This window comes from Harmonia axyridis, chromosome 6, assembly GCF_914767665.1.
Source record: "Harmonia axyridis chromosome 6, icHarAxyr1.1, whole genome shotgun sequence".
In the NCBI taxonomy this organism is placed as follows: Eukaryota; Metazoa; Arthropoda; class Insecta; order Coleoptera; family Coccinellidae; genus Harmonia; species Harmonia axyridis.
In genome coordinates this window covers 30,628,484-30,648,295 of record NC_059506.1, presented here as the reverse complement: position 1 = coordinate 30,648,295, position 19,812 = coordinate 30,628,484, and the positions used below count along the sequence as shown (strand labels likewise).

Below are 19,812 nucleotides of genomic sequence, written 5' to 3'. Positions count from 1 at the left end.
AGATAGAAACCAATGGAAAAGAAAACCTGGACGCCCACCGAAAAGATGGAGACAAAGTTGGTTTTCCCCATCTACTGAATAGAAGCCAAGGCCTATCAAACAGGAACAATTCCCTAGCTAAAGAAAGAAGAAATTACGCAGATGGTTCTATAACCACGACTGGGACTGGCGCTGGAGTATTTGGAACTGCCTCCAAATACTGACTATCGTTTGGCCACAGTCTGATGAGTATATTTCAGGCAGGATACTTGCAAAAGAAAGATGTGGGGGAAATTAACCAAGCAAGGAACTATCGAAAATGTGATATAGCGATAAATTCTGACAATCAGGATGCAATCAAAGCATTGAGCTTACATATCATCGATTCTAAGATAGTATAGAAAACTGAACGAAATAGGCAAGACTAACAAGGTCTTTTCAGTCTGGGTTCCCAGGCACTCGGGAATTGAAGGGAATGAAGAGGACAACACTCTTACCAGAAAGGAGCACAAACTCCTTTCATTGGTCCGGAAGCTGTCTGTGATGTAAACAAATGTACCTACAACAAAGAGTTTCAGGAGAAGAAAAAAACCGAAAGAGAAACACTCTGACGAAATCTTCCTGGTTTGGATCATCCCAAAAAGTTTCATCGAACACTGCGAGATTCAAGAAGTATCTGGATTTTAGCAAGAATATACTACACCTCCTCACTGGATTCCTCACAGGGCATTGTCGCCTCAGAAAACAACTCATGAGAATGGGTCTAGCACTAAATGATGAGTGCAGATTTTGAGGGAAGGAGGAAGAAACTCTGGATCACCTGGTGATGGAATGCCTCGCCATCACTAGCCAACGCAAAATCTGCTTTGGACAAGAAACTTGTAGTAGCGAGAAAGTAGCCTCCTTGAAACCATCCCAAATACTGGAGTTCATTATAACTTCGAAACAAAAAGGCGAGCTGTAGATCACGTAAGGTGAGAATAGCTCTGATGCCCTAGTATGGAGGTCTCAAAGGAAAAAATTCGCCATATTTCACAATTTTACTACCTTAAAGTGAGAAACGCGATTCTGTTTTAGTGTAGTGGAGGTGAATGATGCACCACACTCTGGTAGGCCTGTGGTTGAAATGTCGATACAATCATGGTGAATATCGAGCTAGAGTTGAACATCGATCATAAATCCGTTTAGAACCATTTGCAGAAGACTAGATTGGAAAAAAAACCTGATGTTTGGGCGAAACACGTTCTAACGCAAAAAACCTCATAAACCGAATTGCCTGAATCGCAACAAAATCGAAAGGTGACTGGGGATGAAAAATGGGTTTTTTAAAGCAATGTCAAGTGGCAGAGGTCATTGTCTAAAGACAACGAAGCTGCCCAGACCGTTTCCAAGCCAGGATTGACGATCAGAAAGGTGTTGCTGTGTGTTTGTTGGGATTGGCAGGTAATATTCTAAGACCAAAAGCTCAATTATGTCCTCTACTGTGAACAACTCGTCCTTTTGAAGCTGTTGATCGAATAGAAGCATCCAGCATTGGTGAATAGAAAAACAATCGTGTTTTATCAAGACAAAGCCAGGCTACATACTCATTTGATGACTTGCCAGAAGCTCCAGAAGCTTGGTTAGGAAGTTTTTAGGCATCCACACTAAAATTCGGACCTGGCACCAAGTGACTACCACCTGTTCCTGTTTATGACCAACGCACTTAGCGGTACCAAAATTGGGTGTATGTTACACTTTTCATTAATCATTGAAATGAGACGAAAAAAGAAATTACCTGTTCCTTACCTGATTGTTGCTTCTCAAATTTTGCCTTCCGTTGAAAAAAATCCTAGATCCGTTGCTGTCAGAAATGAATTAATTTTCGTAAAATGGTGTCTAGTCCACATAAAGGCTTTTTTTCACAGAAAAATCGAATTAAGAAGAATTTATGCTTCCCAAGGGATCAATTCTGATCTCAGGAAACTTCATTGCAAAACTCTTTAACTAATATTATTTTATGAGTTATGAGTTTCAAAGTGCTGCCATGAAATGAGAAGCTGAATTACTTGATAGTCATTCAGTTTTGAAAGGTCAAGGGTAACACCAGGATCCCCTCATGAATCCTCAAACTAATGATATTCCAAATTTTTTCATATGTTGCAAATGTATGGAGAATGTTCAGTTTCGAATCGAAGTACTCACCAGCATATAATTTGATAAAGAAGTCAGTAGCTGTCATATTATTCTTCTCGGAATTATTTGGAGAAATATGTACCAGAACATGTATATAAACAATTGTGTAAAATGTCTAGAATTTTCACCTTTCAGTTCTATCAAATCCCCTTTAAATTTGTGAAGCTACTTCAAGTTTATCGTTCTTTTTACGAATTGATGTGTCAACTAATGACTTCATCCAAAACCTGATCATTCTCAAAATTATTAATTATTCCATTCATCTCCCTGTTAATGAACAATTAATCTAGAAAATACAATCAACCTCATCAATTTAACGAGGTATTCGAGAGAAAGATAATAACATCGATTGTTGACAAATAAAATATTACGGAAGATAATAACCAAGCTTTTTATATAGTTCAGAACCAACATTATTCAGTAATGACATGGTCATTATACTCCAATGAATAATTGGACGCTCAGAAATCGAGTTCTGATTTCGCTTTGTGCTCTGTTCTGTTTCGAGTCCCTGTTATTGTTGGACAAATTAGTATCCCGCAGATCCATAGAATGTGCCGGTAGATCGATATACCGATAGTTCAAATGAAACGGTAGTTCAAATGAATTGAAATCATAGTAAACGATTATTTCTTCACGGGGAAAATCGATTTAGACGTGAAATAAGTTTGTTATTCGCTAATTATTGAATCATTTTATGTATCTTGTTTTGTTAATTTTTGAATACCTTTCAAACATAAAAAGGTCTTTCAGAAGAAGAATCCTCAAATAGGGTTTTCTTCAAATTGGGGTTGGTTTATGCCATAATAAAATCTGAAATTTTTATAGGTGATGAATTGAAAATAAATTCTTCGATAGCATAAAATTTAATCACTTCTATAAAGGGTTTACTATCCATATCAAAACAATGGGGAAAAGGTTAAGATACATTTCGTACAAAAAGGAGCAAGAATAGTGTCATCATACCTATTACATTTATTCATTTTGTTATACTGATGCAGAAATTGGATTCACTTGGCAGTTGTCTTTTCTATATCAGTTTAAAACTACTCTATATTGTTGACCACCTCTTGAATTTTTGTATTATCCTAAAAGTAATTGTTCCATATTCAAAAGTGAAATACGATGTAAAATTCATCGATTCATGTAGAGATAAATGGAAATTATATCTGGTGGTGTTGAGTTTCAGTCTTCCAACGTCAGCAGAATGAATGGATCAAACCACTTGGTCCATAAATCACAAGATTCCAAAGCTACCGTTATCTTCATTCTCCTGTCTGTTCTTCCTCTTCTGCTGATTCCTCATCTTTAACTCTGCTATAATATCAGGATTGCCAATGGTCAAACTCTCGTTCCTCTGCACGTTGTTCTGGGGGTTGAACTGGATGTATTCCTTGACCACTGGAGCAAAATCTTCGTTGAAATTTTCCAGGTCTCTCATGTAGCTCTTGTTCAACCCTTGAAAACTGGAAGTTTGACCAACACCACCGGTAGAAGTGGGTATTCCAACAGTGTTGTAACTTGCTATCGTCTCGACTTCACCTTCTTGCAGGGTGTCCTTGGAGTTGACAACCAACGAATTCCTGATCTTGTCCTGGACTGGAGAATTTTTCTGAGAAGCGTTGGAGGCGCTACGCAGTATTTTTGCTTGGAATTCTTGTGTGACTTTTTGGCCATTACGAGGGTCCTTGTTGGGTTGAATCTGGGGTGGCGCGAACAGAAGGGTGTTTTTTGTAAGGGTGGCGTAGACGTGGCCGGTGTGAGTGGGAACGATGCCTCTCTCCTTATCCTGGATTCGGTTCCTGTCCAATTCCGGACTGTTATTTTCTTTTCTTGCGGGGTCCGTTTTGATGTGTCGGGTTTCGAAGTTAAAGTCGGGACTCTGAAAAACGTTTCAAAGGTTAGACTTCGATGCGAAGGGGTTTGAAGTGTTTTTATTAGAGCGTTTTTGATGTTGTTTTTTGTAGATTGGTTCCAAGGAGTCTGAAGGAAATGGGGAGTTTATTCATGCCTATAGATTGGGGACTGATGTTTGTCTATACAAGGTGGTTCAACTTTTAATGGTCAAACTTCAAGACGACGATTACAACGTAACTGAATTCATTGAGGGGTTTTACAAAACGTTTGTTGTGATGATTATCAAATAATTTCTGGGTTTTTAGTTATTTTTTAATTCTTTCAACTTGACTACAGACCATACAGAAGTATGAATTGACAAAGTTTTTGTAGCAATATGGTACATAACAAAATCATCAATCTTGTCAATGTTGTGCGTTAAGAATAGTATGTTCTAAAATAAGTTGCAAAATGGGCTCCTATTCCAACACAAATGCATGAGAGTTAGAATTGCCTTCTGCAATGAGTATTAGACGATATTTTCTCTATTTCAGTCAAGTTTTGTGAAAAATTGTCGAAATTCAATGAAAAACTCAGATTATACATCCTAGTGACTTGTATTTTGGCAGTTGGTGTGACTGTTACGAAAATTGACGGATTATGGAATTTGAATTTGAATAGTAAGTTTTGAATTTTGAAATAATTTATAATTACGCATTAAATTCGTGAATTATGTCAGACGAAATCGGTTCAACACCTCCAGAATCAAGATGAATTGGTAATTAAGTTGCAAATCATTTCTCTATATCCAAATTATATTATATTGACAATTGCAGTGTGTTGAAATTTGATAGGATCGGAAGTCAGTGTAGACAACCACAAAATGAAAAATATAACTGAAAACAATGCTGTAATGATTTCATTACAGCACTGTTTTTAGTACTGTAATGAATTCATTACAATACTGAAATAGAAAAAATGTTATTTCTGAATTGTTTTATAAGAGCTGGATGTGTTATTTTCGGTCATTGAACCTTACTGTAGGTTTTCCAATAGAAAGTTTCATTTTGATAGGTACTCAAAAAAAAATTTGAGGAGAATCAATAAAATCCATTGATTCCCCTCAATTTTTTTTTTGAGTACCAATCAAAATGAAACTTTCATTTCATTGTAAGGAGGAAGGTGTGCAATTAACGATGGAAAGAAATAATATCAGCCAAATGGCTGCCACGGCTACGGTTGTGGCACCATATCTTTTCCATAACCAATTTGTGCATTTGCGCCTTTAGGTACCTACTAGATAACTACACGAATATCATTTTAATGTTCTTGAATCGATTATGGAGCATTGGAATAGAACTTTTCTTTCCATGGCCCAAAATCAAAAAGCCTGAAGGTGTTAAATCATAAAATCTTGGTGGCCAATTGTGAGCATCTCTTCAAAGAATAACACGACCAGGAAACCTTTCTTACAAAATTACGATTGTTTCGTTGCTTGTGTTTCACATAGTCCATTCTGCTGAAAATTGACTTTGTCCTCATTTTGAATAGCCTACCAAGAATGTAGGCTATCCAAAATGAAACCTCTTATTGAAAAACCTCTAGTTCTAAGCGAGAAAAATACATGTTAGCCACTCTGAAGGACTTTGGAGGTTTGTCAATCATGGCATTTAGAGCTTCAGGATCATAATCAACCAGCTCTGTATAAGATTAATTTGATAGTATGCGTCAAACTGTTGACAATGATGTAATTATGAATAGGTTTGGAAGGAATGTAAAGGATTTTTCTCAAAAAATTAATGATTCATTCTTGATGTAAGGTTATTCTATTGCCAAGTTAGCAAGTCACTAAGTATATACCTTTGAATACTCCAAAACTTACGAGGTATGAGTTTTGTTGGTTCTTCCTTATACACTGCGAAAGCTCCTCATCTATCTCAATCTGCGGATGCAGCCTCTTACCACCAGTGAGACCATGATTCCTCAAAATCGAAGAAACTCTAGGCAACTCCACTTTTGGTCTCTCCGTGCTGTTGTTCCTGCTGATCATAAAAAAATCCCCTTCCACAGAAGGCCTATATCCACTGTTGTCGATGTGTTGATGAATATTGCTCACAGTGAGCTCAGGAGTTGATGGGGACGAATGTACCTGCACATCCCTGTAATGACAGTTCACCTCATGTTCCCAGCTGTCACGTCCAAACCTGAATTTTATGGGACACCCTTTCGCCCTGAATATACAGGGGAACCTGAATACGTTGGCCAACTTCTCGTAGGCCAAGTTGCGCAGGGTATGTGGTGGAACACCGTTGGAGAGGTAGCATCGATGACAGATGTTGCTGCCCACTACAGTTATGTGTACAGGGTCGCAGGATAGGTATTTTCCGCAGTTCTTGCAGGATACTAAGTTTAGGCATTTTTCGGGCACTTCCAAGTAGAGCAGATCTGAAAATTAAAATGAATTAGATGGTGATCTACTACACTTCTTCTTAACTAGTTTAATATCATGAAATTGGCCACCACGCCGTGCTGATTCAACAACAACGTAACATATCACTCAATACACTGACATGCAGATGGCATTGTTAGTGCTTTATTCTCGTTAGTACAAAGCTTCGAAAGATATTTGTTAACATTTCGGAACAGAGTTGGAAGTCAAATATTTAAGAAAAAATGTGTTTTTACTGGTTAGGCTAGGGATTTCTTCTTTCTCCTTTTCGTCAGCCTCCCCCTATGCATTCCTGGACCTATGCCTCATTCATGTTCCTCCAGGCTGTTCTATTCCTGAGCAATCTGAAACTATTTAGTTCCCGCATATTGTCTTATATCATGAAGTGGTCTACCTACACTGCGTTTCATCATTCTTGATCGCCAGTGTGTTACCTTATTGAGTGATTACTTCAAATTCGAAGTTAATACCAATAAATCAAATTCTGTGATGCATGTAGTAATAAAATGAGCAACAACAACATACATATAAAGAATAGGAACTCACAATATGAATAAAACTGAGACAGGCGACAGAATTGATAAGATTCCAATCGGAGTGTTGTTCTAATAGAGATAGTCTTAGTTTGAATATTACAGAAAAAAATATAAATTTTTATATGATTCATACAAAACACTCATATCTCTCTAGCAATTTCTATTTCATCTCACATTTATATTCATGATGTCACTAGAATATTTGTAGACTGTAAAATACCTCTGATTAGCAGAGCCCACCTTCAGATAATAAATAGTTTTCGATTAGTGATTATTTATATCTGATAATAGTGAACTTTAGTCCGAAAATCGACCATTTATTGTTTCTCTATCAAACCGTTAATACAGCAGTTTTTTTTTTAATATCACTTCCATCAGTAGAGATATAGGCCAATTGAAAAGTCCCTCATCTACCATTTACATTTGTTTTGCAAAATTCGATTTTATTATTGAACATAGTTGCCTTCGAGGGCGATACAGTGATTATAGCGATCTTCCAACTTTTCTATACCATTTTGTAGTACGATTTGGCTTTCGCTTCATAATAGGCCTCAGTTTCGTTGATTACTTCTTCATTGGCGCCAAATTTCTTTCCACCGAGCATACTTTTGAGGTCTGAGAACAAGAAAAAGTCGCTGGGGGCCAGATCTGGCGAATACGGTGGATGCAGAAGCAATTCTAAGCCCAATTCATGCAATTTTGCCATTGTTTTCATTGATTCGTGACACGGCGCATTGTCTTCATGAAACATCACCTTTTTTTCCTCAAATGGGGCCATTTTTTAACGATTTCTTCCTTCAAACGATCCAATAACGCTATATAATAATCGCTGTTGAGGGTCTGGCCCTTTTGGAGGTAATAAATGAATATTTCACCTTGCGCATCCCAGAATATTGATGCCATAACCTTGCCAGCTGCCTGTTGTGTTTTTCCTCGCTTAGGATTCGGTTCATCGTGTGCAGTCCACTCAGCTGAATGTTGATTGGACTCCGGAGTGAAATGATGTAGCCATGTTTTATCCATTGTCACATATCGACGCAAAAATTCAAGTTTATTTCACTTAAACAACTTCAAACATTGCTCAGAATCAAAACCACGTTGTTGCACCCATTTTGCACACAGCTTTCTCTTGTACAGATATTCGTGAATGATATGATGTACACGTTCAGATGATATTTTCACAATGTCTGCTATCTCGATCAACTTCACTTTATGGTCATTCAAAATTATTTTGTGAATTTTTTTGATTTTTTCGTCGGTGACAGCCTCTTCTAGGCGTCCACTGCGTTCGCCGTCTTCGGTGCTCATTTCACCACGTTTAAACTTAGCATACCAATCAATGATGGTTGATTTTCCTGGTGCAGACCCCGGAAACTCTTCATCAAGCCAAGATTTTGCTTCAACTGTATTTTTCCCTTCAAAAAGCAATATTTCATCATCGCACAAAATTCTTTTTTTTCCAGATTTTTTCAAATAACAAAAGTAGCTACACTCACAACCAATATCTCACAAACTAATGGTCGGACTGCTGTCAAATTTTGACATATATCGTTTGAAGGTTGGTACTAACTAAAAACCATATGGATTTAATACTAGCACGGCCATCTGTGCATCAGACCGGGGACTTTTCAATTGGCCTAATACTGCCTTGTGTTGAAATTTTTGGGTTGATGGTGAACCATGAGCTCTCCTGCTACTAAATCGAGCTAATATTTCTTCAACGTTTTCTCTCATTTAGGCCAGAGTTCAACGACTAAAATAGCATCAGCCGACGAATGTTTCATAAGATACAGAGATCAGTCATTTCAGTTTCACCGAATTAAAGCCTCTGGGGGTCCTCAATCAAGGAATTCCTTCATTATTCAGGTCATGTCTTCGGGGCCGTGTCCTGAAATATATCCGCTGAATATATATAAAGGAAATTGGGGAAAACGTGATTTTCTTCTGGGAGGTGCGATTGAATGAAGCACGTTCTTTTAAGGTTTGTCAAAGTAGGGGTGTCGTACTTGCCTTTTCAAATAAAGTTTCCAACTATTCCTCATTCGTGAATCAATAAACTGAGTTGAAAGACTCGGGAGATAGGTAGAGTTTATTCAGTTCAAGAATGAAATGACCAACCGAAAACTTTTTGGTACTGTTTGAAGTGTTCAGAAATCTGGGGATATTTGCTCGCCCTGTACTACTATCTATGTTGCAAGTTGTGTAACAACAATAAGACCCATTATCAAAGAAATCAAGAACTAAGGGTGTAAAAAAAAATTGAATAGTGTCACTTCAAGAGATTTTATTAGTTTTCTGGTGAAAAAGTGCTTTGAGAAGATTTTAGTTCCTCCTGGTTGAATCAATTTTTTTATAGAACTATTATATTCCAATATTTAGTTGCTTTTGTATTTACTGAATGAAAATTTGTTGAAGAGAAACATACATCGAGAGAAGTCTGAAGACAGAATTATAAAGAGTATTCGAATTAGAATGCTACAATTTAAAATTTTTATACTGGCAACAGTGTATATTACTTTTTGACATTTCTCATGTCGTTTGTGTTCAGTAGGTTCAGTCATTTGATCATCGTCAATAACATTTAGAAATTGCGTTTTTTATCGAAATCAGTGTTAAGGGATCCGTAGAAAGGCTTTGCTAACGGTCGAATGAAAAACGGCCTGAATGCCCATAATACACGGCATTTCAGGGCGGATAAGACAATTGAATTCAGACCAGTCTACAACTACAACATATGTGCAACACTTGCACCGACAACGAGAAAAGTAAAGATTTCACATATGTTCCCGAGAGCGGCGAAAGGTACCTGCAACGACCCAAGTATCCAGTGACCTTTTAAAAACGATTAGATCAAAATATCATCTTCTTCACACATTTTTAGTTGGTTTTGATGAATTGAATGAGTGTTTATCTTTTTATTTTATTTCCCTAATTTGTCCTTGGCCGTGAACTACGTGTTCACAGTATAAGGACCACAATACCCACAAACTCATAGCCTAAACAGGGCCATCTAGGGCATAAATGACAAGAATAATACCCCCCTCAAAATCGCCTCGAAGCTCCAGGAAAACTTCCAAACCTTCTATTTTCCTCGCGGTTTTCGAGTATACGTGGTGTTGCGGATTAGTTTGACATTCACGTCTCATTGCTCTGTGGGCAATTTTAAAGTATCACTACGAAAAATCTACTGAGGGTCATAATCCCATATTTGGTTAGTTATCAATCGATATTTGAGGTTTGATTTTTTTTTAATGGTAGAAATTTTGATACTCTTTCTTTCAACCATTTTTGTCATGAGCATTAAAAAGTACCAACGCATTTGCAAACGTGAACGAAAGTACAGCAAGAGGCTGACTTTTTAGGAGCTTTAGAAAAAAAGCATAAAGCCGGGGAATTTTTGCATGATATTCTACTCTACCCATCTCCAGTGAATAATAAGTCAATTTTTTTTGTGTCGACACCTCGTACAGTCTATAATCAACGACGTCCTTGTACACTTTGAAAAATTCACTCATCGTTGCTTGAAAACAAAACAGCAAGCACTCTAATTGTATTTCAGGAATCGTGTGTTTATTCATGTGTAGAACGCTAGCAATTTCGAATGCATTACAATTTGTGAACATCCAAGCGTATTTTATATTAGTACGTATTAAGGTTGACGGCAAAGGGACAAACGACAAACTCTCGTGCATTTAGGAAGATGATGAATTATATTAAAAGCTGGTTGAAGCATGGAAAAGGTCTTCTCGATTGTGCCGAGTTTGAATATTCATCCAGTTAAGGCAATTTCGAAATTATAAATTTAAAATATGTAATAGTTTCTGAACAATGGGATATTGTAATTTTCACGTTGTGAGCACTGTCTAGGTACTTTTTTCTCTTCCTATTATTATGATTAACATTTCAATGTTATGTACATGCGATTCTAGATGAAATTTTGCATATCCAGATTAGTGAGGTCCTGTAAATATAATCCAACAAGATAAATCCCTTCCAATCAAAGGTGTTTTCGATGAAGATAATTCACTGTAAGCATTTGTAACATTTTCAGCGCTTCATTGAACTCAATTTTGCTGGACCACAATATTTAGGATAAACTTTTTGTAGGGTATTTCACCCATCATAAAAATCACAAGAAAACATATGGAGCACTAAATGCTAGATGTTAAAACATCTTAATGCCAAATTTCAAGCCGATTTCAAGCTTCATGCCAAATTTCATATCGGACGCTCACCACAGCAAGAAAGAACACAAGCAGATCTTGTTCCTCTTGCTGGCTCTTGTAGCGGTATTAGGTATCGACTACCTGCCCATTGTCGGGTGAAATGCTCTGATACAAAATTTGTATCATGATAGTTAGAAAGATGTTTCTTTTTGCAAAGTGCATTATTTGCCAGGCGTAAGAGGAGAAATTATTCAAGATGACCGAGGTGCTTTCGGAATTTTTTATAAGCTTCTACGTTTCCTCAACAAAACTAAATGATAAATGACATGTTGGAAGTAAGTACTCTAATTCTATTTTCTCGTGGCATTATACTTTGCAGATAAGTTGAGTGATTGTATTTCTATTTCAAATGATTAAACTTATTTTAAATTTTTTGTATGGTACTAGATAACAGAAATTTTCTACGAAGTTGTGAGGTATTAACCAATACGATATTTCTTGAAGAATTTACATCAATGTGAATTTGAACAGGCATAGTAAAGCTCCCGGCTTTGGTACATCGGTGGTTTTTTCTTCTGTTTTTGTATTGATAATTATGATACGATACTCTTATACGTAATACGATATTTACAATAAAGAAAATAATACAATGAAAGAAATTGGGAAAGTACTGATGTGAAGTTAGGTTCTTTTGGGCGTTAATTAATGCACCAATTTCGCCCTTAGACGCCACATAATTGAAGATCCGACTTCACATCAGCGTTGTTCTAATTGTTCATTCTCAGAGAACTCGTGCTGCAGATCTTAGATGTAAGCCTTTCCTTGGCCTTCGTTTATATTAATCTGACAAATGTTCGAGTAGAATTAATTCATATGTTACCCATACTGTTTTATCGATGTGTATATTATAGCATGATTATCAACTGAATAAAATGACGTTTTGATGTTCATGATCGTACCAAAGTATTGTTTAATAGCCTGGTAATAGGTAAATATCTACCTGATATTCTCAAGTTGAATTTAGTCGAAATTCTGGAATGTTCCTAAGAGTTTAACTACCTGTTCTTGATCTTAATATATCGATCTATTGTTGATTTATTAAAAATTTTACAAAATCACAATTACGCCTAATATTTTCATTCACCTTAGCAATTTGAAAAGACTCACTTGATCCCGCTAAATCCATTTCGCCTTCTGGTAGTAGGTAGGTAAGTCGATTAACAAAATTGAAAATCTCTGAATTTATTTGGTAAATTATTTGGTGAGGCACTGCCTCACCTGCCTCATAGGACAAACCGCCACTGCCCAAAATAATACTATGAATTTTTTGACGAATATAGTTGAATCTTGATAAAATATGTGTTAACTGGAAGGCCGAGGACTTATTGAGTGAAATGTTAGTATGATTTCTGCACGATATGTTGTATTACCGGAGGTAATATAAGAAAAATTCTAAATCAAAAATTGTTAAAAATAAATCTACAACTCACTCTCTTCATTCGGCAAGATCCTTTTCGACGAAAAATACGCAGCAGGATCGACGCACAGCGTCCTACAGGAGCTTCCATAAGGACAGTCCATCTCGTGGTCTTTCAGCATGTTCCAAGGACCTTCTTCGGGACAATGCTTCTCCCAGTTTAAACAGGGAAACACGAAAGTGTTGGCAAGTTCCTCGTAAACGTAGTTACGAAAGTTTGGCTTGGCCAGTGCCCTGCATCTTCCACAAAGCAGACCGCAATCCGGTGTAACATAAACTGGACCACAGGACAGGAAGTTCTTGCAGTGACGGCATTTCAAATCTCTCAGCTGGGATAGAGGAATGCGAGTGCCCATTCTCTGCAAAAATTGAGAAAAAAAGTAAGATTAAAAAATTAGGAAAACCCTGACGTGAAGTCGGGAGCTTTTGAGCTCTTGTTCATTCCTGCGTCAATTACTCACACCATTGAAGATTATCATAGAGTAATAAGCATAGATAGAGGCAGTATACGCAATTTTTACATGTCCCCAACATGGTTAGATCACGTTGTCGGATTGTGATATATTTTCAAATCCACAATTCTACTATATCGTTATGACTGTATATTGTATTGAATGAAATATACTTATTCGAATGATTCCCGATTAAATATGCAAATTTGACTATTTTTCGAATTTATAATGAGCAGAATCTTTATTATTTTCTGTATCTACCTGCTGAAATCCAAGGTTTGGCAACTTTTGCTCTCCTAGCGTCATCGGTTGTTTCACGACGGTTGGCGCGCTTAAAATTTGATTTCTGAATTTTTGATATATTGAGGTGTTTATTTCAATATATTTTATGTTAGTATGATATGTTGATTCATCACTATGAGACATAAGAAGTTCGTTCTTTGTGGAGAAACTCGCAAATTGAGTGAAATATCGTATCACTGATATGTTTTCATGTCAAATTCGATAGTTAATGTTGGCGACAAAATTTTCTCACTGAAAATGACATATGTTTTCTCTATCTATGTTTATTACTCTGAGGAGATTTTTAAATCACATAAAAACCTATATAGATATAGTTCTGTGGTCCCCAAGGATAACCACATGTACCTATTCAATATTATTTGGTCTCCAAGGTCCCAATAATGAACGATTTTTATTAGATCATTTTTGTCATTTCAATCGGTAAAAATGTATTCATTGAAACTCATGCCATGAAATATTTAAGTATTCAAGGTGCTTTTTTCACCACCCTTCTGTGTAATTATTACAGGGTGATAAAATCTTCGAATACTATCTTTTTATTAGCAGCGGTTATATATCAAATATCATTCTCCATAACTTTTGCCATAACAGAGACTTCAAACGACTGTAGGTTGGGAACAAAAATGCTCAGGGTGAAATATTATCAATTACATAAAAAATTACCTTTGAAATTTTTTTGGCCATTTTAGGAAGACCCAGGATTTTCCAATAGGAATTATACAATTTGAAATGATCATAATGGCAACACTGTCTATAATTTTTTGACATTTCTCATGTCATTTGTGTTCAGTAGGTTATCCCATTCAAAAGAAGAAATAGGCTTCAATAACGTTAGGACATTGAATTGTTTTTATCAAAATCAGTGCTTGATTGAGAATTCTGAGGGAAATTTAATAATTCATCGACGACGTACTTGAAACCACTCTCAAATTTGTTTACAATACGATGAAAAACTTAAGCAGTCCCTTCCCCCAGGTCTCCAAATGAAAGAAGTTAAATGATTAAAAAAAAATGTTCATTCATCGTGACATTCATTTCTTTCAGTATTCACAAATGAGCATTGATTTTTATAAAACAATTTAACAATTTCTGAACGTTGTTGAAGTGTGTATCTTTTCATGATCAAGTAGCATAACCTAATTCACACAAAGAAGAAATGTCAAAAAGTAATACAGAATTTTTCCACTAGAGCCATTTCAAATTATACCAATCTTATTAAAGCCTTTATATGTTGGTGACATGAATTTATAACTACTATAGTTACTAATCCAGAAATCGCCTCACGTGTCTAGAGAAGTTTACCGTTCACAAATTATATACAAAAGATTTAGTGAATCATCCCTATCGTCTGCTCTCAGATCTTCTCCTTGTCACCACAAATTGAAGTAAATAATTGCAACAAAACGAGATCGAAATCTCCTGCAAAGAACTTCGAACTAGTTCATTCAAATCCTCTTTTGTCCAACGAAAAACCAAATTCACCTCAAAGGATTCATTTTCCAGAGGAGGATGAATCTTAATCAGCAACGACTCATTTTTCATCGAACCCTTCAGACTCTACTTTGATGTATTCCGGACTGATTGCTTCTGCCTCACTTACAACCTATTTATCTATAAAAAGACCTCCTTTATCGAAAGCGAGTATTCTCGCCTCATAACTTTCCTCCATAGGACCGTATTGAGGTCAACGCGGGCACGTTCAAGATAAAGAGCTTTTGTTGAAATTAAGGAATGGAATTGCTGGATGTCGGATCAACACTTGTTGACAGATTGGGAGAAGTATAGAGAAGAATAGGTTGTAGAGATTGGTGCAAACGGGCGAAGTCGGGAAAGTGTGAATTTGATTTTAATAGATAGACGTACAACTTTGCTTCCGTCGTTTCTTCTTGAAATTCGAGGCTCTATTGTAAAAGACTAGTTATACATTTATAATTCAAAGTATTGTTCATCGCTGGCCACTACTTTCTCCCATCTTTCGGGCAGCGTACGAACCCCGCATTGAAAAAACTGGTCATTTTTTGAAGCGATCCACGAATCGATGCAATTTTTTACTTCTTCATAAGACCGGAAGTGATCTTCAGCCAGGCCGTGTGTCATTAATCGAAACAAGTGATAGTCCGAGGGAGCAACGTCTGGAGAATACGCCGGGTGGAGTAGAACTTCGCGTTTCAATATTTCCAAGTATCTCTTGACCACTTTCGCTACATGGGGTCGAGCCTTCTCATGCAGTAAAATCACTTTATCATGTCTCTCGTTGTTTTGCGGCCGTTTGTCTCTCAATCCTCGGCTCAAACGCATTAATTGCGTTCGATAACGATCGCCTGTGATTGTTTCAGTGGTTTTAACAATTCATAAAACACTTCGCCGAGCTGGTCCCACCAAATACTGAGCATGACCTTGAAACCGTGAATATTCGGTTTGGGCGTCGATGTGGAAGCATGGCCGGGATATTCCTATAATTTTCTGCGCTTCGGATTATTGTAATGAACCCATTTTACGTCTCCAGTCACAATGTGATGCAGAAATCCCTTCTGTCTTTGCCTAGCAAGCAGCTGTTCACAAGCAAACAAACGCCTTTCAACATCTCTCGGCTTCAACTCGTACGGCACCCAATTTCCTTGTTTTCTGAATCATTCCCATGACTTTCAGGCGTTTTGAAATGGCTTGTTGTGGCACTCCCAATACTCCTGCCAATTCATTTTGCGTTTGACACGAGTCTTGATCAAGTAATGCTTCCAATTCAGCATTTTCAAAAAACTTCTCTCTTCCACCGCCAGGCTTCTTCGACGTCAAAATCACCGTTCTTGGAACGTTGAAACCACTTTCGACACGTTCTTTCACTAACAGCGGCCTCACTATAGCTATTTGAGAACATTCGATGAGCCTCAGCAGCAGATTTCTTCATATTAGAGCAGAAAATTAAAATAAATGACGAGAATTTGGCTGGTAAGCTAGCATGTTTTTTCGCGAAAAACTTTATGATGCAGACATAAATCGTCTAATATTTCGATGGCGTTATGTTTACAAATACTTAAGCTTATCGTATGACATCTACGATCTATTTATTTCGACTACCACTCACGGCTACTGCCATCTATTGAAAAACGGCGAAAGCAAAATTGTACACCTAATAGTAAAAGGCGAAAAACAGCCTACTTTGGACACGTGTTGGGGGTTGATCCATATCAGTTGCTTTAGTTGATCATAAAGAGCAAAATAGAGGAAAAACACTCATAGATGACGAATATGAGAGACTGGAGTAGAATGAATATTCAAACGTTGGCTACCACCTCCCAGAAGAGGTACAAATTTGTCATGGTTATCGCCAATTTATACTAGAAGAGGTGTTCCCCGAGGCATATAACCTTCATAAATTCAAAAAACACCAATTCCTACCTCCTTTCCCTTGGTTCTCACGATGTTCTCTGAACATTACAGGATATCTCCTTTCGTGTGAACCAGAACATAAAAAAAAGAAGAGGTACTAGAAGAAGATGATAAAGATAATAAGAAGGAGATAGGACGTTCCAGAGGTATTCCTGTGTCTGCCACAACAATGATCACTTGACCTTGGATTATTCGATTATTTCCTTTATTAAGTTTTGTCGGTATCAAATCATATTATAGTATCTTAGCCTTTGTTCCTGTAGGCTTAACATTCTGACCGTCGGTCAGTTTTGGAAGGAAGGAGCTAGAGACTTGAAATTTCCAGGGTGGTTACGTTAAATTGAACAAATCTGGATCATTACTTCGTAGCTACAGACGATATTACTTTGAAAATACAAATGCTCAACAGAACTGGAGGTCCTCATTTTTCAACAGGATAATGCTTTTCCCACATTGCAAGGTATCCTACAGATTGCTTTGAAGAGGCTCACGTCAATATTTTGCCGTGGCCACACAAATCTTCCGATCTTTCGTCTATCGAAAATGTGTAGGACATGATGAGTGAAAGACTAAAGCAATCAGCCAATCGTTAGCAAACACTAGAAGCTCTCCGACATGAATTTCAGATTGTCTGGGATGCAATACCTCAAGAGAAAATCGATTATCTGATTGAAGGCATGCCAAGAAGTGGGCGGGAGTGTTGAACTGATAGAGGTGACATAACACATTATTAATAAGATATGACTTTAACTTTTGTGTTATTCTTTTGATCAATTACTTTCTTTGATAAAAACTTCTGTATTTCCAAAAAAATTTTATATTTATGTATACGTCTTCATTATATCGAACATTACCTACTATATATTTGAATCAAATGTCTAGGATGTGAAAATTCGAAACGCAAAACCACTGATAGAATTAGATATTGTAAATTTTAAGGCAAACTTTGATGTCTTAATTCGTATCTGATTTCGCTAAGGGTTCTTTAGACATATGGAATTGAAATTGAATTATTTTCCGTATAATTAAAAAAAATACCAATTCGTTCGAACTGAAAATCAGTCGCAAACACTTGCAGAATAAAGCAAATTTTTGTCATAATCGCAAAATTCTCAAGTCATGAGTATGTCAACAAATTCGGAACCAAATCTCGCCGATCTAGATGCTATGATTTCAGAGAAAATATCTGAAATGGTTGAATGGATTTTGAATCCTTATTTCCAGTAATCGACATTTGGAATGATTCAAGGAAACACTTGTCTAAACCCTCAGCGAAACAGTACAATTTGCTTTCCACAATGTCTCAATTGCAACAATCGAAAAAAATTCCGTCCTCTAGCTGAGTAGATTGTTTCTCATAAATTTTAAGTGGTAGACAGCTGCTAGATATTCATCTAGCGTAGGTACAATATCGATGAGTATATTTGTTTTTTCAATGTAAAATTAAATCAACACACTTCTGAGAATGAACCTGTTCAAATGAACGACATACAAAATATTGGTTCCGAAATAAATTACAGTTCACATAATTTTTGTTGAAGGTGAATGACAGGCAATATCACAACCTTATCACACCTGTAATCTAGCTGATCAATATTGGAAATAATTGATTTCCCAATAGAAAAAACTTTATGAAACTCAACAACCTTCAAAAACTCACCCAATCCACAAACACTGAACCTCTACTATTTCCACAACACTTCCAAAAGCTTGCAAACTAGAAAAAGGTCTCTTATCATCGCCCTACATTAGCATGTCACCTGTTCTAATGAATGAACTACACTAGCAAGCTTGAACCGCCATTTTTCGATAAAAGATGATCGTCAGATATAGAGCTGATCAAACCTTCGTGATAATCAAGTGCCGGTTATCTTTTTTTATTATTGTTCTCGCTCACTGTTATCAACATTCCGCTATTTACGTGAAAAAAATACGATCTCTTCCGAATATACGATAAATTTTCGCTTATCGATGGCACTCACCCGTATGTGTACTTTGAGTAGTGAACACTAAACTATTCAAGGTAACGAGTAATTTATTTAATTTTCCTGTAATTAGCTGGTGTTTGAATTAGACATTATTATATTCTCAATTTGAGATCGTTGAGTGCATATAATTATATAGGTGAAAAGTTTTTCAATTTCCGCATATCTGTATCTGGAGATTCAGTGGATAGGTCGAGAGATACAGTTGTTTTGGTGTTTCTAACACTACATTCGATAAACGGGCCTAATCAGTTAACAAACATTTTTTTTTTACAAATTTGACATTATTTGTCAATCTAGTCACCTGCAAGAATGATACAATATGTAGGTACTTCCAACGCTCTTCCAACTTTTAATACATTTTCTATAGAAAGATTAGTATTTGCTTTAAAAAGTGCATCAAGGTACCTGAGCCTTTCTGTGGGCTAGGAAAAGACCAATATAAAGCTGCGGTCCAGCTATGGGAGTTGAACAGTAGGACAATCCACTGGACTAACACTCCTAGACTTGTTCAGGCAAAGAAATTCATGAAGATTTCACCTATTTACGCCAAAAAGCTCCTGAAGCTGTCGCGCGCTTGGTGGGACTGCTGACGGGGCACTGTCGTTACAAACATCATTTGTACCGTATGGGAAGGTCAGCAGACGAGATTTGCAGGCTCTGTGGATCGGAAGCAGAAACAGCCGAACACTTGGTATGCAAGTGTCCGGATCTGGCTGGCCCAAGAACCATTTACATGGGTAAGCCGGTCCTGGATACCAGAGAGGTAACGGCCAAGGCCCCTAAGGAGGTTGTCAGTTTTATTAACGTCATTGACGACCTCCCTGGGTTTCTATGAATGAGCAGGGTAGAGAACAAAAGATCTGCATGGTCGCAGTTCCCGGAAGGCTTACCGAACCAAAACGACCCCAGTTCAAATAATAATAATAATAAGATAGTCGTTGCTTTCAAATAGGCTTCATCCTCAGCAATCACTTCTTCATTAGAACCAAATTTTTTCCCTGGAACATTCTTTTGAAGTCTGCAGAAACCCAGTAATCACTGAGGGCAAGATCTGGAGAGTAAGT

General features: G+C 36.9%; 2 protein-coding genes across 4 annotated transcripts in view; one reads left to right on the top strand and one right to left on the bottom strand.

The window, feature by feature from the left end:
- The window catches only part of LOC123681726 (probable G-protein coupled receptor CG31760), a 90,184-nt gene that overhangs the window by 22,870 nt on the left and 47,502 nt on the right, over positions 1-19,812 (top strand). The gene's annotated exons all lie outside the window — the stretch shown is intronic.
- Positions 3,005-18,732, bottom strand: LOC123681728. Its single transcript, XM_045619982.1, has 4 exons — positions 18,421-18,732; positions 12,632-12,977; positions 5,873-6,435; positions 3,005-4,036 (listed from the first exon to the last, which is right to left on the bottom strand). Exons 2-4 carry the CDS (start codon positions 12,972-12,974, stop codon positions 3,392-3,394), a joined length of 1,551 nt encoding a protein of 516 aa, XP_045475938.1. The 5' UTR covers positions 12,975-12,977; positions 18,421-18,732; the 3' UTR covers positions 3,005-3,391.

Bases quoted from the DNA above. Each gene is read 5' to 3' on its own strand.
- LOC123681728 (XM_045619982.1), bottom strand. From the start codon at position 12,974: ATGGGCACTCGCATTCCTCTATCCCAGCTGAGAGATTTGAAATGCCGT. The intron at 6,436-12,631 runs GTGAGTTGTAGA...TTTAATTTTCAG, and splicing joins GATCTTGCCGAATGAAGAGA to ATCTGCTCTACTTGGAAGTG. The intron at 4,037-5,872 runs GTAAGTTTTGGA...AACGTTTTTCAG, and splicing joins ACCAACAAAACTCATACCTC to AGTCCCGACTTTAACTTCGA.